General features: G+C 42.1%; 1 protein-coding gene across 1 annotated transcript; it reads left to right on the top strand.

The window, feature by feature from the left end:
* Positions 1 to 675: 675 nt before the first annotated feature.
* On the top strand, positions 676 to 13136 carry nup88 (nucleoporin 88). Its single transcript, XM_088907101.1, has 17 exons — positions 676 to 952; positions 1994 to 2163; positions 4159 to 4284; positions 5267 to 5353; positions 5622 to 5798; positions 6116 to 6302; positions 7126 to 7279; positions 8028 to 8126; positions 8268 to 8358; positions 8539 to 8643; positions 9084 to 9236; positions 10114 to 10239; positions 10832 to 10897; positions 11326 to 11406; positions 11634 to 11760; positions 12054 to 12172; positions 12707 to 13136. The coding sequence occupies exons 1-17, from the start codon at positions 725 to 727 to the stop codon at positions 12768 to 12770; spliced, it is 2160 nt and encodes a 719-aa protein (XP_088763227.1). The 5' UTR covers positions 676 to 724; the 3' UTR covers positions 12771 to 13136.
* Positions 13137 to 19861: the final 6725 nt, after the last annotated feature.

Below are 19861 nucleotides of genomic sequence, written 5' to 3' on the forward strand. Positions count from 1 at the left end.
TACTTTACTATCACATTAACATTTCAAGACCGTCATTGACACTGGTGAATTCAGTGACGTCTGCCTCAAGATGAATTGTCTAAATGAATTTGTACTGAGACACAGGCGGCTTTTAGTGGAGGAAAACCCTTGGATTGTGCAGCTATACCACCACGTGTTAGTCAAAAAGGTTTTTGTCTGGGGCTAAAATGGTCACTCGCCTAATTCAAACTGTTGCAAAGGCTTAACGGAGAATAACACCCCCATCCAATGCAGAGCAGTGCGGACCGAGAAACGGGCAAAAAAGTTAAATGCTTGAACTTTAAGTGACATTATATACATTACGAACTACTGAGGTTTTCGATGTAAAGTATTAAAAAAAAAGACTCACGAATTTGCTTTTCTGAGCCACATATCTGGAAAAATAAAAACGCAAAAAAATAAAACTTCTACATCAAAACCTGTCTTCTGACACAAGTTCTATGCCAAACAGTTTTGTGTAAACTCACGAAATACACACACAGCGCTTTCAGACACCCCAGCCATCCTATACTGAAATAAATAGTTGCCGCTCCTATTGGTCGGCGCGTAGTATGACGTTTCCATTAAGCCATTTCTTATTGGTGAAATTAATTTCGAAAAGACCCCGCCTTTAGCGTGCAGCTGGCTTTTATTGGTGCTTTCAATCAAAACGTCATTACTCTGGGCCGAACAGTAGGGGGGTTACATTTTGACAGTAGTAGAAATGGCGACGTTTGTAGGAGAGCGTTGGAGGAGCGAGTTGCCTGGACATGATTTATTTACCAAACTCCGTGAAAACCTCGATCGTGAATTGAGAGGAAGCGGTAGGACGCCAGCCAAGAACCTGGCCTTCTGCTTAAATGGAGATTTATTTGTGTGGGACGAAGCCAGCAGTGTTTTCTATACGACGAACCTGCGACAGCTAGATGTTTCGGATGGAGCAAATTATCAGGTTCGGCTTGGATGGGAATGTCTTCACTGTAGTTATCGATGACATCTTTTAGTTGTTTTATGTAAACATAAAGTTATTTTAAAAAGCTACAATAAGACCAATGCAACAGGTTTCTTCCAAGTACTCGGGGCTTCATAAACGACACAATGAGCTAGCTGAAGTAGTTTATCTTTCCGTTACGAAGGTCTTGTATTTTTTTAACTCGCCTGTTTTCCTCGGTGGATTCTAGTTTACTCCCTCATCATTCTAGTTAAGATATCATCGCACGTTTTTGCAGCTTTATGAGTAGGTTGTGAGCAGTTTCTAAAACTTGTAACCGGCGCACAGTAAATTAAACCGGACCCTGCAATCGAGGATTTATTCATGAATGGTCTTGTCCATCATGGATTTTGCCAGATGGTCCAGACAGCACAGATCTGCACATCAGGGCTGTGGAGTTCACGCAAGGAGCTGGGAGCCTTGCTCCTATTAACCAGGAAAGAGAGTGCGCCACCACGGCCCATTATACCTTGTTGTTTTCCATATATTATATATTGGAAGATGATCGAATTTCAAATCAGGAACTGTTCCCTCCTGTGTGTCTTTATGTAGAGGTAGTGGAGAAGGAATATTATAGAAACATAAGAGCTGCAATCCTTACAACACATTTTAACGACTGAACTGTGGGTTTTAGCAAAAAATTCACAGTGTGAATCAGGGTAATATCATTGCTGTATTTTACAGCCTGTTAGACTAGCTTGCTTGGTATTATACTGTGTAACTTTTGAACATGTGGAACTTTGTGAGTTTATACCATTCCTCTTATTTTGTGATGTTGAATTATTAACAGCTGGTTGCCTCGTGTAACTACATCTATCAGATTTTTGTATTGACATCGTGTACATCCATGATGCCTATTACTATTAAGTAGCTGTATTTGCTGATATTTAGCACAGAGAAGCAGTGACGCATGAGGGCGGAATGTAGCAGCAGAGATGTTGTACGTAGCAGTGCTGGGCAGGATGTGTCTCATTGTGGTTAGTTCCCTCTTTTCCTCTGCAGACCCTGATGTGCATCAACCCACCACTGTTTGAAGTCTACCAGGTGCTGCTGAGCCCCACGCAGTACCATGTGGCTCTGATCGGGCGCCGGGGAGCCAGTGTGCTGGAGCTGCCCCAGCGCTGGGGAAAGAGATCGGAGTTTGAGGGGGGCCGTCCACGGATTAACTGCAAGTGGGTACTCCTTAGTTTGACAAGAGTATAGCTGAGGGGTCGTTTTCAAATTAGGTGATGTAATTAATGGTGTACCACAAGGACCTGTACTAGGATCACTGCTCTTCCTAATTTATAGAATTGATCTACATTCTAATACAGTTAGTAAAGCTGTCAAGTTTTCTGATGATACCAAATTAGGAAGATTAGTAAACACTCTAGAAGAAGGAATTAAAATTAAAAAAGATTTAGATAAAATTCAAGACTGCTGAACACCCTACAGCTGACATTTAATGTAGATGAATGCATGCGGGTCACAAGAACGTAATCTTTAAATAGAAATTGGGGAAATGTGGAGCTAGGAGAGGCTACTGATGAAAAAGACTTGGGTGTTGATGTTGACACATTCGCTTACATCTTCTGGACAGTGTGGGGAAGCAATAAGAAAGGCAAATGGAATGTTAGGCTGTATGTGAAAAGTGTAGAATTTAAATCAATGGATGTCAAGGTGAAATTGTATAATGCACTAGACAGGCTAGATAGTTTAAAATACTGTGTACAATTTTGTTTGCCACACTACAAAAGATGCTGCTATTCTGAAATCCATCCAAAGAAGAGCAGCCATATACATTGTGATACTTTATTAAATGTCCTGCACTGACAGGATGAAAGAACTGAACCCTACTGAAGACTACCAGGGTACATGATGAAAGCATCACAATTCTCAAAGGCGTTGACAGGCAGCCTGTAAGACATTTTCAAAATGGAGTTTTCACAAGTGGAAGCTACATGAAAGTGCATTTAAAAGCAAAAATAGAAGGCACTTCTTTACCTAAAGGCATAAAGACCATGGAACAAGCTTCCCAGCCATGTGTTGATGTTGATACTTGGCTTCATTTAAGAAACAGCTGGATGAGATCCTTGGATCAAGTAACTACTTGTGATCAAGATGCGTTGTGACCAGCAGGGTTAGATGGTCCGTGAGGTCACAACACAGCTTCTGCAGAAAGAGCTGTACTGCAGGGAAGCAAACAACCATATTCAATGAGGCCACTATTAATTTATTGTATTTTACAGTTTGCAATTCAGCTGCTTATAGATGGGGGCTTGGAAATGTATAGGGGTATAACACAAATCATCATGGAGAAACACAACATTTTGAAAGTCCTGACCTGTGCATCACCCTGTCAGGTCACATCCGCAGTGTCTTGCAGCTGCGCTTCAGAGTTGTGAGAAGCTGCTGAAATAGCCGCTTGAAAGCCCTGCAAAAATGCAAAACTGCATGGAGTTGTGGCAATCTGTACTACAGACCAACCCAATCAGACTGAAAATCATGTACGAACAGCAGCGCTTTAAATTTTCTCACAAGTAATTCAGTGGTTGTCAAGTTTCTACAGCTGTAGTTTTTCATTTCAGTAAAATTTAAATTTATCAGCATCCAAAAAGTATATAACCACAAATGCTATATATCTAACTCTCAGCACATGATAAAAACTTTCAGAATAGGGTTTTCAGTGTTGGGCAATCTTTTTGTGACCTGACATGCCTCAATGACCAAGAATGAGCCTGTGGCTGTAATAATGGATAATTATAAACTGCAGAATTCCTCATGTTCGTACATAACACTGACCATCAAGACCTAAAGAGCCATGCAGTGCTGCTGGAGGAGCTGCCCAAGGCTAGTCAGGCTAGCTCTGCAGTGCACAGTGTATAGCAGAGAGCTTTTCTCTTGGAGTCCTCTTGGGAGGAAATTGTATAACATGTTGAAGGAAGGAATGACGCTAGATTGTATTGTCTGCACGGCAAACAGGCTACAGTCCCTGGAGATGGCTACAGTTGTCTGAAACAATTCCAGGGTTATAAAAAGAAAGCACACCCACCAGCAATATTGCATTTGTTTACATACCTGTATAAGGGTTTTTAAATTTGATGTGAGGCCTAAACACGCAGCTACAACAAGTTATTTAGTTGTTAAAGTGGAGGTCCTGTTAAAAACACTGCTCCCTGTCTGCTCAGGACCATTCCTGTGGCTGAGCGCTTCTTCACCAGCTCGGGCTCCGTGACCCTGAGAGACGTGGCCTGGTACCCCAGTGAGACCGAGGAGCCCCACCTGGTCCTGCTCACATCTGACAACACGCTAAGGTAGGGGTCTTTTTCAAGAGGCACGAGGCGGGAAGCCATTCTGCTGAGGCTCCCCGAGACTGCTCCAGTGCAGAACTGTCAGTACTGGAGCTGGGTATTGATTTGTTAAGTAGTGGCATTGCTGCCTCGCAGTGCTGGGGCTCTGGGTTCGATTCTGGACCTGGGGTGCTGTCTGCGAGGGGTTTGTATGTTCTTCCCTGGTTTGTATGGGTTTTCTCCCACAGTCCAAAGACGTACTGGTAGGTTAATTGGCTTCTGGGAAAATTGACCCTGGTGTGAGTGTGTGTGTATGTGAGCCCTGTGATGGACTGGCTTCCCATCCGGGGCGTACCCTAACTTGCGCCTGCTGTTTGCTGGGTTAGGCAACGGCTCCCTTTTGACCCTGTTTTGGATGAAAGTGGTTAGAAAATGGATGGATGATTTGTTTAATTTTAAATAATGTTCCTTGTTGCTTATAACTTTTTTTTTTTGTCTGCACTCTCTTCTCAAGATATAGATAAGATAAGATTTCTTGTATTAGGATTTTGTCTTTTTGCATACCCCAACTTGCTCTCCATGAGACACACAGACAGGGAGAGATGCTTGGGGTCAGAGCGCAGGGTCAGCCATTTATACGGCGTCCCTGGAGCAGTTGGGGTTAAGGGCCTTGCTCAGGGGCCCAACGGAGTAGGATTCCTCTGCCTTCCAGCCTTCCAGCCACAGACACAGATCCTTAGCCACAGAGCCACTGCTCCGCCCCAACGGAATAGTCAAAATATCATTTTCATAAAAGAAAGCAATGGGTAGCATGCAAGGGTTGATTGAATAGAACAGATTTAAAATTCTTATAGGCAGCAATTGACATTGAAACGTGGGTGTTTATTGTAATATGCAGTGTTCAGTTTTGTAATGGAAGTGTCAAGGTTGACTACCCATCAAGTGATGCAGGTCATGAGCTCTAAATTCCTCTTCCTTCAGCTGCCTGCCAATGCTCTTTCTACAGGTTCTACAATCTGAAGGAGCCCCAGTCTCCGGCCCGGGTCCTCTGTCTGTCTCAGTGTGAAGAGGAGAATGCTGTCCGCACACAAGGGTACCCCTGCGTTCTGTAACTCCTCATTAACACCTGGAAAACTGCTGTTGTGACGTTTAATTAGCTCAATTAAGTCATTAAGGTCTGAAGTGGCGGTAAGAAAACCAGTAATAAGTGCAGCATTTGACTACAGTTGCCTTCCTCTGCTTAGAAGTACCTTCTTGTCCTCCAGAGGTCTGTGAATTTACATTCAGACAGTAGCTGCATGAGATGATCCCTCTTCTCGTGGACAGGCTTGTCAGTTTCTCTCGGGCTCCTGGTGTTGCAGGCGGTCCTACGCAGCCTCGCTGGGGGAGATCGCGGTGGCATTTGACTTCGGGCCGCTGGGCTGTGCTCCTCGCCAGCTCCTGGGACAGCGGGTGAAGGAGGAGGTCCTGGCGTACCCTCTGTACATCCTGTATGAGAATGGGGAGACCTACCTGACCTACATCAGCCTAGCGCACAGGTCAGTACTCCGCAGGAGGAGAAAAGAATGTTTTATGCGATTGTCCAGAAAAGCACTAAGTGTGAGGATTATTATTATTATTATTATTATTATCATCATCAGCATCAATAAATTACCCTCTACCCTAGATGCATAGTTAATTCTGAACTGGCATGTCCTTGTTTCCTGTTCAGTTTGGAAGGTCTGGAACTTGTGGAGTGAAACTCAATTCCCTGTGTGTGAGATTAGGTTCTGATTGTCTGGCCTGAGTGAAGAGTGAGTTTGTGTAATAGGGCTCCAGCACGTTGGTCACCACGTGTCATGCTTGTGTCCTGCAGCGGGGGAAGTCTGGGAAAGCCCCTGGGCCCTCTGCCTATGCACCCTGCGGCTGAGGACAACTACGGCTACGATGCCTGCGCCGTGCTCTGCCTGCCTTGTGTGCCCAACATCCTGGTCATCGCCACCGAGACGGGCACGCTGTACCACTGCGTAGTCCTGGAGGCTGAGGAGGATGAAGAGGCTGGGGTGAGTGCCCGCAGCGGGCAAGAGGGGCACATCCTAAGTGTGTCAGGCACTGGAGTGGGAGGGGGCAAGGTTGGGTAACTTCTTGCAGATGACAGAGCATGCCAGCTTTTAACTTCAGTGAGATTCGGCTGGTTATATTGTAGTTATATACAGTGCCTCTAGAAAGTCTACACAACCTTTGCAAAGTAACACATTTGGCGGCCTAACAGCATGAAATCAAGAATCAGAATCAGAATTGATTTTACTTTATGTACTCATTGTCATACACGACCTTCAGGTGAAAAACAAATGCTTGAAAAGTAATTGCCAATGAAAACCTTGAAAAATGGGTTGGATAAGTGTCCATACTCCTTAGTTGGTACTTGAATTGCTTGAATTTTGACCATAAATCAATTTTACCCATGTACTGTAGCTCACCTAGATTTGGCAGTGCTTGTCCATTCCTTCTCACAGAACTGTTCAAGCTCAGTCAAACTTTGGAAAGGGTGTGTTGATTTTCTATGGAAGTTCAAGTAGGGAGCTGCGTCAGCATGCGTAGGCTGTAAAGGACCAGGTGAAGGTTTATTCCATGCTGGAAGGAAAAGAAAAGAGATGCAACATTTCGGCTGGAGTAGCCTTCTTCAGGAAGAAGGGTGTACACTGTACTTGGGAAGAGGGCTCTCCAGCTGAAATATTGTCACTGCATATATGGTGTGTAAGAGAAAATGTTGAAAGATGTTTTAATGGAACTAAGTACCGTGCATTCAGACACGAGGTCTGGGAGTCGGTGTGGTTGGGAAGCGCGTGGCCGGTGCCGCGGTAACGGCGCGTCTCGCCCGAGCAGGCTGGCGAGCGCTGGGAGCGGGGCTCCGAGCCCGTGCCCTCGCTCTACGTGTTCGAGTGCGTGGAGCTGGAGCTCACGCTGAAGGTGGCGGCAGGCAGGGAGGAGGAGGAGGCCCTGGAGTCCGACTTCACCTGTCCGATCAGACTCCACAGAGGTAAGGGGCGAGGTGGTTGGGATCTCGTAATTCTGGAAGCACTGAGCTGGTTCTGCTGTTGGCCAAGCTCGCATTTCTCACTGTAGGGTTGCTAGACGTCCCACGCAGTTCGGTGTGGCTTGGAAGCAGGTTTATTAGGAAAGGCCCTCCGGAGAGCCAAGCAGGGAGACCCCATCATTTTCTCCGAGATCAGCTCTACAGCTCGGGAGTTTCTAGGTGTTTTCTTTTACCCAAGACATACAGTAGTTTGAACAGCCTCCCTTGGTACCATGAAAGTGGTGTTGGGAAAAACACATCTACTGGTTATCTCTGAACATTGCAAACATCACTGAAGTTCAGCTGCCAAACTCTCTTTAGCTTACATAAACACCCGTCACTACAGAGTCACACAACAGGAGGGCTGTCTGCTTTTTTAACCCTAAAGCAACAAATATCTCACTGAGTTTTTCATTCTCCTTCCAAACCCATGTTGCCTCCTGCTCTGCCATTTTTGTAGGAGTTTCCTAAACTTTAGAAAATAGACAGATCTTCAGCACTATATGAATTCTTGAATGTTCTCAAGTAAGAATACCGACTAGACTTAGAACATTTTAATTTAGTTTTCAATTAGCGTGTGGTGCTCAGCTGAACTGTCACTGTCCTGAGGTGGGCAAAGATAAATACGGCATCAAAACGAGTAGGTCAGCCTGATCGGAAGAGTCGCTTTACCTCCAAGTCTTTGACAGCAGTGTCTGTCTGGTGTTTGCAGACCCTCTTTGCCAGCAGAGGTACCACTGTACGCATGAAGTAGGTGTCCACAGCGTGGGACTCACCTGGGTCAACAAGCTGCATAAATTCCTCCAGTCAGGTGGGTGAAATGGTGGACAAGGATCTTGATTGTAAAGCACTACATATTTTGGTCACTGTTTTGTAGACCTTGAATGTGAGCATTAGCAGTAGTTTGGGCCGGTGAGGCCTTATGAACTGGGTTTTCTGGCTCTCCTGGCAGATGAAGAGGACAAGGACAGCCTGCAGGAGCTGGCGGCTGAGCAGCGCTGCATGGTGGAACACATCCTGTGCACCCGGCCGCTCAGCAGCAGGTATGGGAGACCAGGAAGAGCCTCTTGGCTTGTCGGTTGGCAAGGAAAGGGCGATAGAAGGAGCGACTGTCATTTCGCTTAAATTATCTAAATCTTAGGAGGAAAAACTAATGCGGCAGATTGTTTTGCTTCATGCATTTCAGCCTCTCTAGTGATCTGTTTTCCCCTGTCTTGCTCCAGCTCTTCAGCTCCTGTGCGAGGTTTCTGGATTGTGTCAGACCTCTCCCTCGGAGCCACCATGATCTGCATCACCAGTACCTACGAGTGTCTCACACTCCCCCTGCTGTACGACTCGCACACTGCACCCTCCCGATGGGGATTTTCACACTTCTTTCTTTCATGCTTTGGAAATGGTGTATACAGATCAAACCAGCTAAATGTTGATTTGATCTATGAAATGCCTGTATATGTTGCCACAAACTGAAATGTAAAGCAATTACCTTATGAAAACATGCAAATTTATTGAAAATATTTTGAATGTACTGTGCATTAATTGTGCCAAATGCCATTACAAGCACTCTACACTGTTAGGCAAGAATATTGCATTGTAAATACTTCGATGTACAAGTTTTGCATGGATACATTATTATTCTTATATTATTTGTTGAATGTATTGCAATAATCTGGAAAATAGCAAGACAGTACAAAAATAGGTTGAATCATTTTGCAGGTGTTCTGCTGCACTCAGCTTCCACGAGAAACACTTACTTTGTCTCTTATTGAAGGAGCTCCATTCGGCCACACTCCCCTCCCCTGCTGTGTTCCCACCCAGGGGCGGGGCTTGGCAGCTCTCCCTTGCGCGGATTGGCTGAGGATTCCTTCGAGCAGCACATCCGCAACATTCTGGCTCGCAGCTCAACCAATCCCTTGCTCTTGAGGTAAGGTTGAACTTTTTTGTAGCAAAGGTTTGATGGTATTAAACTTAAGCACTCTTACAGCAGAACTGGGAACAGGTGGATATAGTCAATAGAAGCAGGAAAAAACATGCTAAAGGTGCAAAACAAATATTTTAAATTTAAAATAAATTGGATAATGGCAAATAATAAAACATCGACAAAACTTAACCAGGACACTGGAAAAATGTGGTTTGAAAAAGCCTCAAGGACAGTTAATAGATGAAGTAAGTGACATCATCTATTTAGTTCCAAAAAGCATTTGACAAGGTCTCTATTAAACACTATTTCTTAAATTACAGGCTACAGGAACCCCAGGTAGTGTGCACACATGGAGTGAGAAACAGCATGTCAGCATGTCATCTTAAAGGCCATAATCTCTAACTGGGCTGATATGAAGTTTGGGCACAACTGTTTCCAAGTCTAAACGATGTTATGGTCTTAAAACCATTTCAAAATTGTAACTTCAGTTTAGAACAAAGGGGATTTGCAAATTTTCCAAGTAGAGAAAACTCTGATACAGTAAAGGTTGATCCAAAGGGACCACCTCAGAGTCCCAACCAGAAACTAAAGCGAAATGTGTTTCCAAGAAATGCTTGGATGAATCTTTAGATTAATTTTGCTACTTAATTGCCAAACATGCAAGATGATCTGAAATGCCCCCTCTCATTTTCAGTCTTCTATGTTGTACCAAATTGTTGTTCTTGGTTAATGTGTGCTCGTACTCATGCAGACAACTGCAAAAACCCCAATCCTTGTAAAATACATGCATTTTCCGTACACGGAGTAACGACCTGCGCTCTGGGTGCTAAGGTCTGCGCTGGCCTCTCTGAGGTAAGTTACTGAGGTGAGTGTTTTTCAGGGCGGGAGAGAAGGACTCTGCCCCACCTCCTTCTGAGTGTCTCCAGCTGCTGAGCCGGGCCACCCAGGTGTTCCGGGAAGAGTACATTCTCAAGCAGGACCTGGCCCGTGAAGAGATGGAGCGCAGGTAGGCCACAACAGGGCCCGGATCAGACCTGGGCTTCCTCATCCTGGCCTGCAAAAGCCCACATTTCCCTTCAGCTGAGCTTAATGACTGAATTGAGCTCACAAGCTGCTTGATTGAGAACAGGGATGAGTTTGTTTGTTTTTCGTACTTGGAAGTTTGTAATTCTGCTACTTAGGAAATGCAGTTGTGAAGATACCATCTCGTGTTTAAGATCTGAAAGCAGTTGAAATCAATCCCATTATTTAATCGAAGAAGGAATTGATTGTGTAGTTGAGAGCTTGGCTGAACAAATACCAGCCATTGGTATTTGTTCAATACTTATTGAGCCTCAAGGATTAGGATTGAGAATCCCTAAACTCCCTTGGAGTCTGTGATCAGCCAATGGGAGGCTTATCAAATATTACACATATTGTAGATTTGTAAACATGTGTCATGCTGGATTGTGCAGACTTTGGTCACAGTTGGTATTGTTTCATGCAGGGTTGTCTGCATTGAGGCTATGGATGTTGATACACAGGTCTGTACGTGCTAGCCCTGCCTCCATAACTGTGCATCTTCTCTTTCTCACGCTTGCCCTCTCCATGATGTTCAGGGTGAAGCTGCTAGGCGAACAGAAAAAGAAGCAGCTGGAGGACCTGGCACTGTGCCGAGAGGAGAGGTACACTGCATCTGTGTGCTTGTGTACAGGCATGTGTGGCACCAAAAGGATGACTGTGTTAGAAAAGACACCCATTGGATCTTGCACAAGCAAATGAGTGTCCCGCGTGAACAGTAATAAATCTCAACGTTATTAATGCTTAGAAAAGCAGTAATTCACCAGGAAATTCTTGGTACCTACAGTAAATGAACATTCTCAATTACACAATGGGCATGCTTTACTTCAGAGCTGGCTTTGTACCTACTGGGTGCCTCCCTATTATATTGAACAATCATGCAAATGGCAGAAAAATCCATTATTGATCTATGAAAGGTTATTTAGAATTCATATAATGCAGAACGTCTGTATTCAAGGGTGTAGATGGGATGGAGGAAGAACAGCAGAAGTTAAGTGATTAATGGACTTACCGCTCTCTCTGTGTCCTTCAGGAAAAGCCTAAGGGAGATGGCAGAGCGCCTGGCTGAGAAGTTCGAAGATGCCAGGTATCGCCAGGAGGCCATCATGAACAGGTAACAGACGGCACAACTCTCTCAAAATTATAGATCAGAGTCCTGCTGTTTTCTTGCCATACAGAAGTCAAGTCAATGGTTATTGCAGAGCACAGGCATCCAGACAAGAGCTTACGTGTGGGAATGATGAAGCACTGTAATTACTGGGAAGTTTTATTCCTATAAAATGTTTGAACAGGCTTTGCCTGGTGATGATGGTAATGGTTTCCTGTTGCCCACTGTGCCAGGATGAAGCAGGTTCTGGGCAGCCTGAGAAGCCAGCTGCCTGTGCTGTCTGACAGTGAGAAGGACATGAGGAAGGAGCTACAGACCATCAATGACCAGCTCCGCCACCTGGGCAATGGCATCAAACAGGTCAGACAGCAGAGAAACACCCATGAGGCTTCCTCTACCTGTCATTATCTCACCTTACACCCACAGCAGGGACCGACTGCACTAAACATCGATTAAAACAACCGAACCAAAATTACAGGCACTGCTTGTTTGTTGAAACATCTACCACATTTTAATTTGGAAAATGTGGATGTTTGGCAATCTTCACAGGCCTTTAAACTTAAAAAAACCTGAACATCTTTTGGAGGAGGGAATTTCTCCTGCGTGTAACATTGAGAGCTGGGCACAATGAGGCATGATGCTCTCTTCCCCAGGTGACGATGAAGATGGACTATCAGAAGAAGCAGATGGAGAAAGGAATGACAGCCCCCAGGACTGGTCTTGCGCTTAGCGCCAACCAACGAAAATGTGTCCAGTCTGTGCTTAAAGAACAGTAAGTGTTGCAACCTGCCGTCAACATGGCTTCATTTCTCAGTCTTTATTGTCTTGTTCCTCTAAATCAGTGGTTCTCCACCCTGGAGCACCAGCATATCTGTTGGCCTGTAACTGCTCTGCTTGCTCTTCTAGGATTCTTTTTGTACTCAGTCATTAATTGTTCAAACTACAAGATATATTTATACATGTTTGTATGCATGGTTTTGAATTACAGCTTAAATGGATCTTTGATTAAGCTTTTGTGATTGTAAGTTTATTCAATTACAAATATCAGTCTAATTATGCACATGAGATCTTGCCTTCCCACCCTACAATGGAGAAAAAAACTAGTGCAGCCCAGGCAATAACGACTTGCAGAGTAAAATTTAAAATCTGCAGCAGTCAGGTTTTACTGTTGGTGCATGTTGAAAATCCAGATGGTGTGACAGTTTCAGCATTGTGCCTGGTCCATGTGGAACCATGAGTGCTTCAGTGTTGCATGACTTTACATACCAGGGGGCTCCTGTTCTGAGGGGTTGTCTTGTTTCCACAGGTCAGAGCACATCGCAGACATGATGAAACAGATCAAAGACATCAAGAACCACTTCAGCTTTTGATGGGGGAGGGGGTATTTCAGATCTTAAACTCAACTGCTCTGCTAGGTTGTACAAAATGCATCTCAAAGGGCTCCAAACCTACACTTGTCAAGGTAGTGTTTTTTCCAGGCGGCAGGCTTCTATCCATCTCTGTTATACTACAATAAGTTAAAACATTTTTAAAGGCTTTTCTATTTGACTTGTCCTTTGAGCAGAACAGGTCAATGCCAATGTCTTGAACATGCCCTCTTTGCACTGGACTTGGATTAACCAAGACAAAACTGGAATCCAGATGCAGTGTTTAAGTTCTAGTTTGTACACCATGTTTTTATACATGAACTTTATGTATATTGATCTAACAACAGATTAAACTTTTTTGTGACTTTCTGTTGCCGAGTCCCTTTTAGTGCTGTGTTGACAGGGTGTGAACTCACACAGGAAGGCACTGCAGTGCTTTTCAGTGTCTTCACAGACCACTGCACTTCTGTTGAAGAATGTTTTTTTAATTGCAAAGAGAAATGTTGCACATCTCTTCTCTGTGCACTGCATCTCCTAAACCTTCCACCAGTGGCTTGGTGAGAGAAACACTCACCTTCTGCTATAGGATATACTCAATAAAGGTCATAGGACAGAAGATACAATTTCGGTAATATTATGGGTTTTTTTGGTTTTGTTTAACTTTAACTGAGATCACCTCTCACCTCTCAGAAGGGCCAACGTAACTGATCGTTTTCAGTGTAATCTGAAGTTTAAAAGGAAGTGCTCAAAGATACAATAGGCTAGGCTCAGAACAGTCACTGCCGATTTTCCCCTTAAGACTGACTGCAACAGATCAAATACTTGCTATTTATGCAAGTTCCTTATGGAGGCAATTCTACAGTGTGTCCTGAATGGTACAGGACTTCTTCCACTATGTATATGGTGTGGTTACCGGTGTCCTAAAAAGTTTTCTTCACAAAGAACTAAACACTTCAGTGTAAAAAGTAATGCTGAGCTTTTTTTTTTTAAAGAAACAACTTTAGCCTTTCCATAACCCAGGCGTTCTATGAAGCAGGAAACTTTGCTATTCCTTCTCACAATGTTAAATGTAATACCAAGAATACTACAGGGCTGTATTGCACTGCTGAAAAGATAAGAACCCATCTTGAAAGCAGCAAAGGTTTTTCTCAATGTAGAATACCTACCCCTGGTCATGGCCTGATGCTCACTCTGCTTTCTGCTTTCACCCAGATGCTTCACTGATATACTGTAGTACCTCATAATCCACAGATTCAGGATGAACAGGAATGCCCATCAGGATGCTTCGGTAAATAACATCTTTGTTGTGCTGTCGGAGTCAGTAAGAATCTGGTTCTTGCTTCAGTATTGTGCCGCCGATTCTAAACCATAAGAATGCAGATAATGCAAGGCCAACTACATATTAAACACATTAAAACAAAATAATAAAATGCCTTAAATGATGCTTTTATTAAACATCACCCCCACCCAAACAGGTTCACCTGAATCTTAATACCATTATTTAACAATGTTATCATAGGCAAAGGCATTTTGAAGTAACAATCCAATTTAGACTACTTTACACTGTGTGCCTTCATGTTCTAGTGAACCATGACAAATAAATGAATCCTGAAACCTTTCAGCGCTGTGGATGATGCCCAAGCTGCTGGTATACACTTATTCATCTGCTTTAGTGCAGATGAATCCTATCAAATGCAGGTACACTACCCTGTTACCATGATCCTTATTTCAGCCAAGTCATTATTTAAATATAGCACAGGTTAGTTTTTTCAGTGGTTTAAAATATTAAAAAGTTTTTAAATACCCTTAAATGCATTCAATACACTGATAAATTACAATCTGGTTTATTAGCTATATACACACATATGTACACAGTATATACGCTTGCAAATGGCTCCTGCTGTAGAAACAGTTAGCATGCAGATAGCACTTGGATAACAGACATGGTTTGATTTGTTTGAAGCTAAGCTTCCCAGAGGATTTTCTGAACAACTGGGAGAAAACTTTAGCCTCTAATCCAGTGACTTAGTGTACATGTTTCATTACCAAAACATTAGTGTTGTGCTGTTGATTCCCATAAGAGCATACATTTAAATCGCAACGTTCTCATCAACACTCTCTCGGAAAGAAAAAGGATGTAACCTGCTTTTCTCCTCAAACTGTCAGATAAAGTAGCACGATAGTAAATTCTTCCCTGTACAATAGGTTTCCAAGTGCATACAAAGCAAGAAACAGGAAAAGGCAAAGCACATCTACAATTTTGATTTGGAATTGGCATTCTTTCTTGAAAAATAGCATAAAAATCTAGTACTGACAATCAAAAAGGGATGCAAAATGTCAAAGGTAATTGTCTTAAGAAAGGAGGTTTTTAATATGACAAAGATTAACAAGAAAATCTTCATTCTTTAATGTGTCATTGAAAAACAACCTTCCTAGAATTAGTTACAGTGTTCAGAGTGAATGCAGTGTTACTACATCTGAAACAGTGATCACCCAAAGCACAGGAACACAGCTGGAGAGCTGGTCCCTGGTTTTAAACTGCAGGGGTGAAAACAGTTAAACAATAAACAGAGGCTACAATGAAGCACAAGAAGAACATCTAGAAGCAGTTTTGTCTCACTGGAATGCATCCCCCCCACTGTAATGACAATTTGCCTATTGAGTGTGCTTTTTTAAAGACTCATCTTTGTAATAAGGATCAGAACAATATATGCAATTAATATCACAATCCCTCAGTGCCTGCCAGAATCTTGAAAACAAGGAATAAAACGTTTGCATTAATATTGTTTTTATGATATTCAGCTTCAGAATGTAATGAGAAGAAATACAAACACTTCAACTAAAATGATCTTTAAACCACACATGAATGACCACCAGTTTGTATTTCAGATTAGGCATTGTTGTGAGGTGAAGGGCTATTTTCTAACCCGATCGTACCATGCCTCTGCAACATGTTTTACATCATGATGTAATGGAGATGTGAAAATGAATTGTTTTATATCACTAAAAGGTGCCTAGACTACCTGAGAGGTACACGTATTACAGAGGGGGCTCTAAACCAAGTTCAGATGACCTTGTCTTGTTCACTCGAGATCTCAGACAACTGAACAAATATTTTATATTTGGCTGTACCATCCTGGTATCAACATAAACATATGTTTTTGAAGCATCAGTGATCAGTGAAGCATTAAGAAAAAAAAGATATAGTGCTGATTCACAATAAGTCACACCTTAAGAGTATTCTCATTCTTCGGATGTGATACCAGTTCAGAGAGAAACAGGTGTTCTCAACTGGTCGCTGCTGACTCCCGTATCTTCTAGTTTTTGCCAGTGGAGCTCCTTATCTCTGAGATAACAGACCACTATAATTGATTTCAATTGTAACTGATTGTAATTGAGAATCTCGCTTCAACCCTTGTAATCTGTTTCTTCACCCATTCTTTGGTTTTAGAAAAATACCGTTGCAGGAGTTTTGTTTACGAACAAATGAAGCAAACAAGACTCTCTCATCTCTTTCAGTTTCACTATTAAGTGTTTCTTCTTTTGGTTTAAAAAGCTCTTAATAGGAGTCCAATTAGTGAAAAAAACAAAACAAGTGTGCTCTGCAGAGGTCCAATTCCCCAATTCCACAAACCTGAATGAGGGTTGCACTGAAACCCACAAACTGGTTCAGGGTTGATGCTAATTGCTAACCCTATCCAACTTCTTAATAAGCAACTGCAGGTCAATTGGTCTACTTGATTAAGAGTTCAGTTGGTTCAACAGTTCAACAATATTGGTGCTCCAGGACCAGGGCTGAGAATCACCGAAATCAGTATGCTAATTTCACTACATCAAAATGTATATTCTGCCTTAAAATACTCAATATTTCCACAAAAAAAACTGTGCACTACTGGTGGACTGGAATTCAGGTTTTCATTTTCTGCATCTCTCCTCCAACATATGTAAAAAAAATCAAATCAGTCATCAAAGGGTGAGATGTATATATTTGGCTGGTTTTAGATTGAACTTGCAGAGAAGAAAAGCAAAGACTTCTAACTGGGTGCCGACGTTTCTTGTCAAAAGGAAATATATGTTATTTTTGAAGTTTACTGATGCAAAGTAAGAAAAGCTGCTTTGCATGTTAAGACTTGTTTCTCAGGGTTTTTTTTATAATTACACTGCTTCCCACTAAAAGACATTTTTATTCTATATATAAATATTTGTAAGCTAGTTGCAGTGTTACAATCAAGTGCTTTTATTTGATCCATCTCTGCAAATGAATCAGCTGTTAGTATTACCTCATTTTCATTAATTTTACTCGGAAGCTGAACACATAAATCAAATCACCACAGAAGTGGACTATAAAATGGAGTGTTAGGTGGAAAAGGACTAATGTAGAGCACAATATTATTAAATCTAGGAACAATATTATGCATTCCAAGTATGAAGGACTTAAAACTGCAAAGTGAATCTGCTGTACTTGTGGTAATTCTACAAGAAAAGGCTCTGCTCTGTAAGCTATATTTGGTATAGTGAACAGCTTCTCTATACTGCTATCAGTTGAACACTAGCTCTCTGAACACTAGTTTGCCTTATTTACACACACACCCTGCAAAATGATGGAATCCACCTCCATCAACTCAAGCCATTTAGATTAAAGTCTTGGCTTCAACTGCCAGTGCGCTTGTTTAAGTCATTGTCTGTGACAGGACAACCATTGTTCGCAAGGTGCAAACACGAGATGGCCATTAAGCCATCTGGTTTTTCTGTTCTGACCTGCGTGACAGTGGTCAGGCCTCACTGTACCCCCTTTGAGTCCTGGTGTCAATGGCTAGAAGCTAGCAGCTCCTGCTGTCTAACTTCACCATGTCCTTCCCTTTAATTTTCCTCCTGCTGATCCACTCCATGATGCAGATGCTACCTTTGCTAGCACCCTACCCACCTGCATGGTCTATCCACAGGTCCAAAGCCACTGCTTGATTTTTATCCCTCCCCATTTTCCAGAACCATAGTCACTCGTTTAACTGTAGATTGCCATGGGGATTTCACAGCACATCGAACAGTCAGCCATGCGTTGCACTTTTGATTAATCTCAATACTGAGAGTAAACATGAATACTCAATCTGGCATGGTAATACAATCCTAATAAAAAGGTTTAGTGCATAAATGCCCCATCAAAACCCCACAGTAATGAAACATGCATTTTCGCACTTTCTTTGGCACAACACACATTGTCTGCAGCCTTGAAGAGATATTATGTACACTAGCATCTGAGAATACTTTTAAAGAGGAGGAAGTTTTGGCCATGGGAGAATTCAGGTGCTGAAGGTCTGTATCGGCTGTAAAACACAGCCACAGTTCAGCAAGAAAAAAAGCCCTGGAAACAAATGGGAGCATGCACACAAACTGAAAAATGAGGCAAAAATTCAATATTTCCCTCAAAATATGCATCTCATTTTTTCTAATAACATAATTAGATCTGTATTTTTTTAGCATTTAAACAAAACTTTAGTGTTGTACTTGTTGTATCTCTTATTGCATGTAATATGTGAATTAAAGCTTCTGCTTTGACTGCTTTGTCACCTATGGTAATTATTCTAGGACATCTAGCTTTCAAAAATAGCTGGTCAAAGCCAAACAGATTAATTAACCAGTGCAGAGCGACAGATTTAATTTCCCTAATTAAACTCATGCTTTTCATTTGGCTTGGGCTCGTTCAATGAGACATTTTCTTCTCTAAATGTGCAAACCTAGTAGAAACAGCGTCATAGAATAACCCAGGAAACAAATCAGACAATACACACTTTTAAGATGATTCTTGTTTTTCATCAGGATGATTTTTTAGGAAAAAATATAAAATACCTTATTTTTTTGCTTCTTATTGCTATTGTAGAAAATAAACATCCTTGTTAAATGCCTTAAAGATCACAATCCAATGTTATGAGCACAAACCAGGCCAGACAATTACCTCAGCACCACAGCATTTTTACTTGAAACATTTTTTAGAATGCCAAAACTTTACTTCTAAAGACTAAGACTTGATTTCCCAGCAAAATGTACTCTCTGCTAATTATTAACCAGAGTCCCATCTCTACTGCTTGTGACATTTATGGTTGAAAATCTGGTATATTTAGCCAAGTGGGGCACAAATACATCTGAATGTTTAACCCAAACACCCCAGTATAAAACAGTCTTTTATCTGAATTGTCCTGTTTTTCATTGTACATGTTGTGCAGAAAATATTGAGGAAAAGGAGATTAGTGTTGAACAATGCCTGCCATTTGAATAATGTTAGGTCTATGATATGATCCATGTTAATTCATCTGAGCTTTGAAAAGTATTTTCAGGAGGTATATAGTTTGCTAGATAAGGTGGGAGATGTTCATCTCTGAAAAACAAGAAAATACAGATAGGACTTCTTTAAAAAAAAGCTCCTGATTTCCAAAGAACTGTAAAACCTGCAGGATCCCAGTCACTGAAGTCCGGAGTTGCACTGCCCCACTAATTTAATCATCTAATTTAGGGTCTGTATCCACAACTGTTGCAAAACTGTATGAAACATCTAAACCAGGAAACTGCTTGATGATGAAAAGAATACATCGGCAACGACACAAAAAGTTGGTAAGGTAAATAAAAAATTTTAGGAGTTCTTTGCTCTTTAAGTGCTTGTCAGGCTTGACAGTCTATTGCAAGACATTTCAAGAACATGTACATTCTATCAGCACAGTTTCCTTACAGAGGACCTGCTGTATAGCAATGTTAATGATGCAGAATTCAAGCTCCAATATCTACTTGTCAGAATGTCTCCTCCATGAGCACAGATCTGACAGTCTGGACATGATCCAGTGTGCCCTGGCCTCTCTTGCTAGCTCGAGCTCCAGTTTCCACTTTTTGTCCTAATATGTCTGTTAGCATATCAGAAACAAACAGATATCACTGTACATACTACTTGTGTGAAATGCAAGGACTGTGCTTCCAAAGCCTGCTTCACCAGATTATGTTCAAATTTAAAACTGATAGTAATCTCAAAGTGGACCATCCAGATTTCCCACATAATTAAACCACTTGAGAAGTGCACCAAAGTGGAATGAACATCTGAAATATTCCACATT

The sequence above is a fragment of the Atractosteus spatula genome, chromosome 27, assembly GCF_055471065.1.
Source record: "Atractosteus spatula isolate fAtrSpa1 chromosome 27, fAtrSpa1.hap1, whole genome shotgun sequence".
Taxonomy (NCBI): domain Eukaryota; kingdom Metazoa; phylum Chordata; class Actinopteri; order Semionotiformes; family Lepisosteidae; genus Atractosteus; species Atractosteus spatula.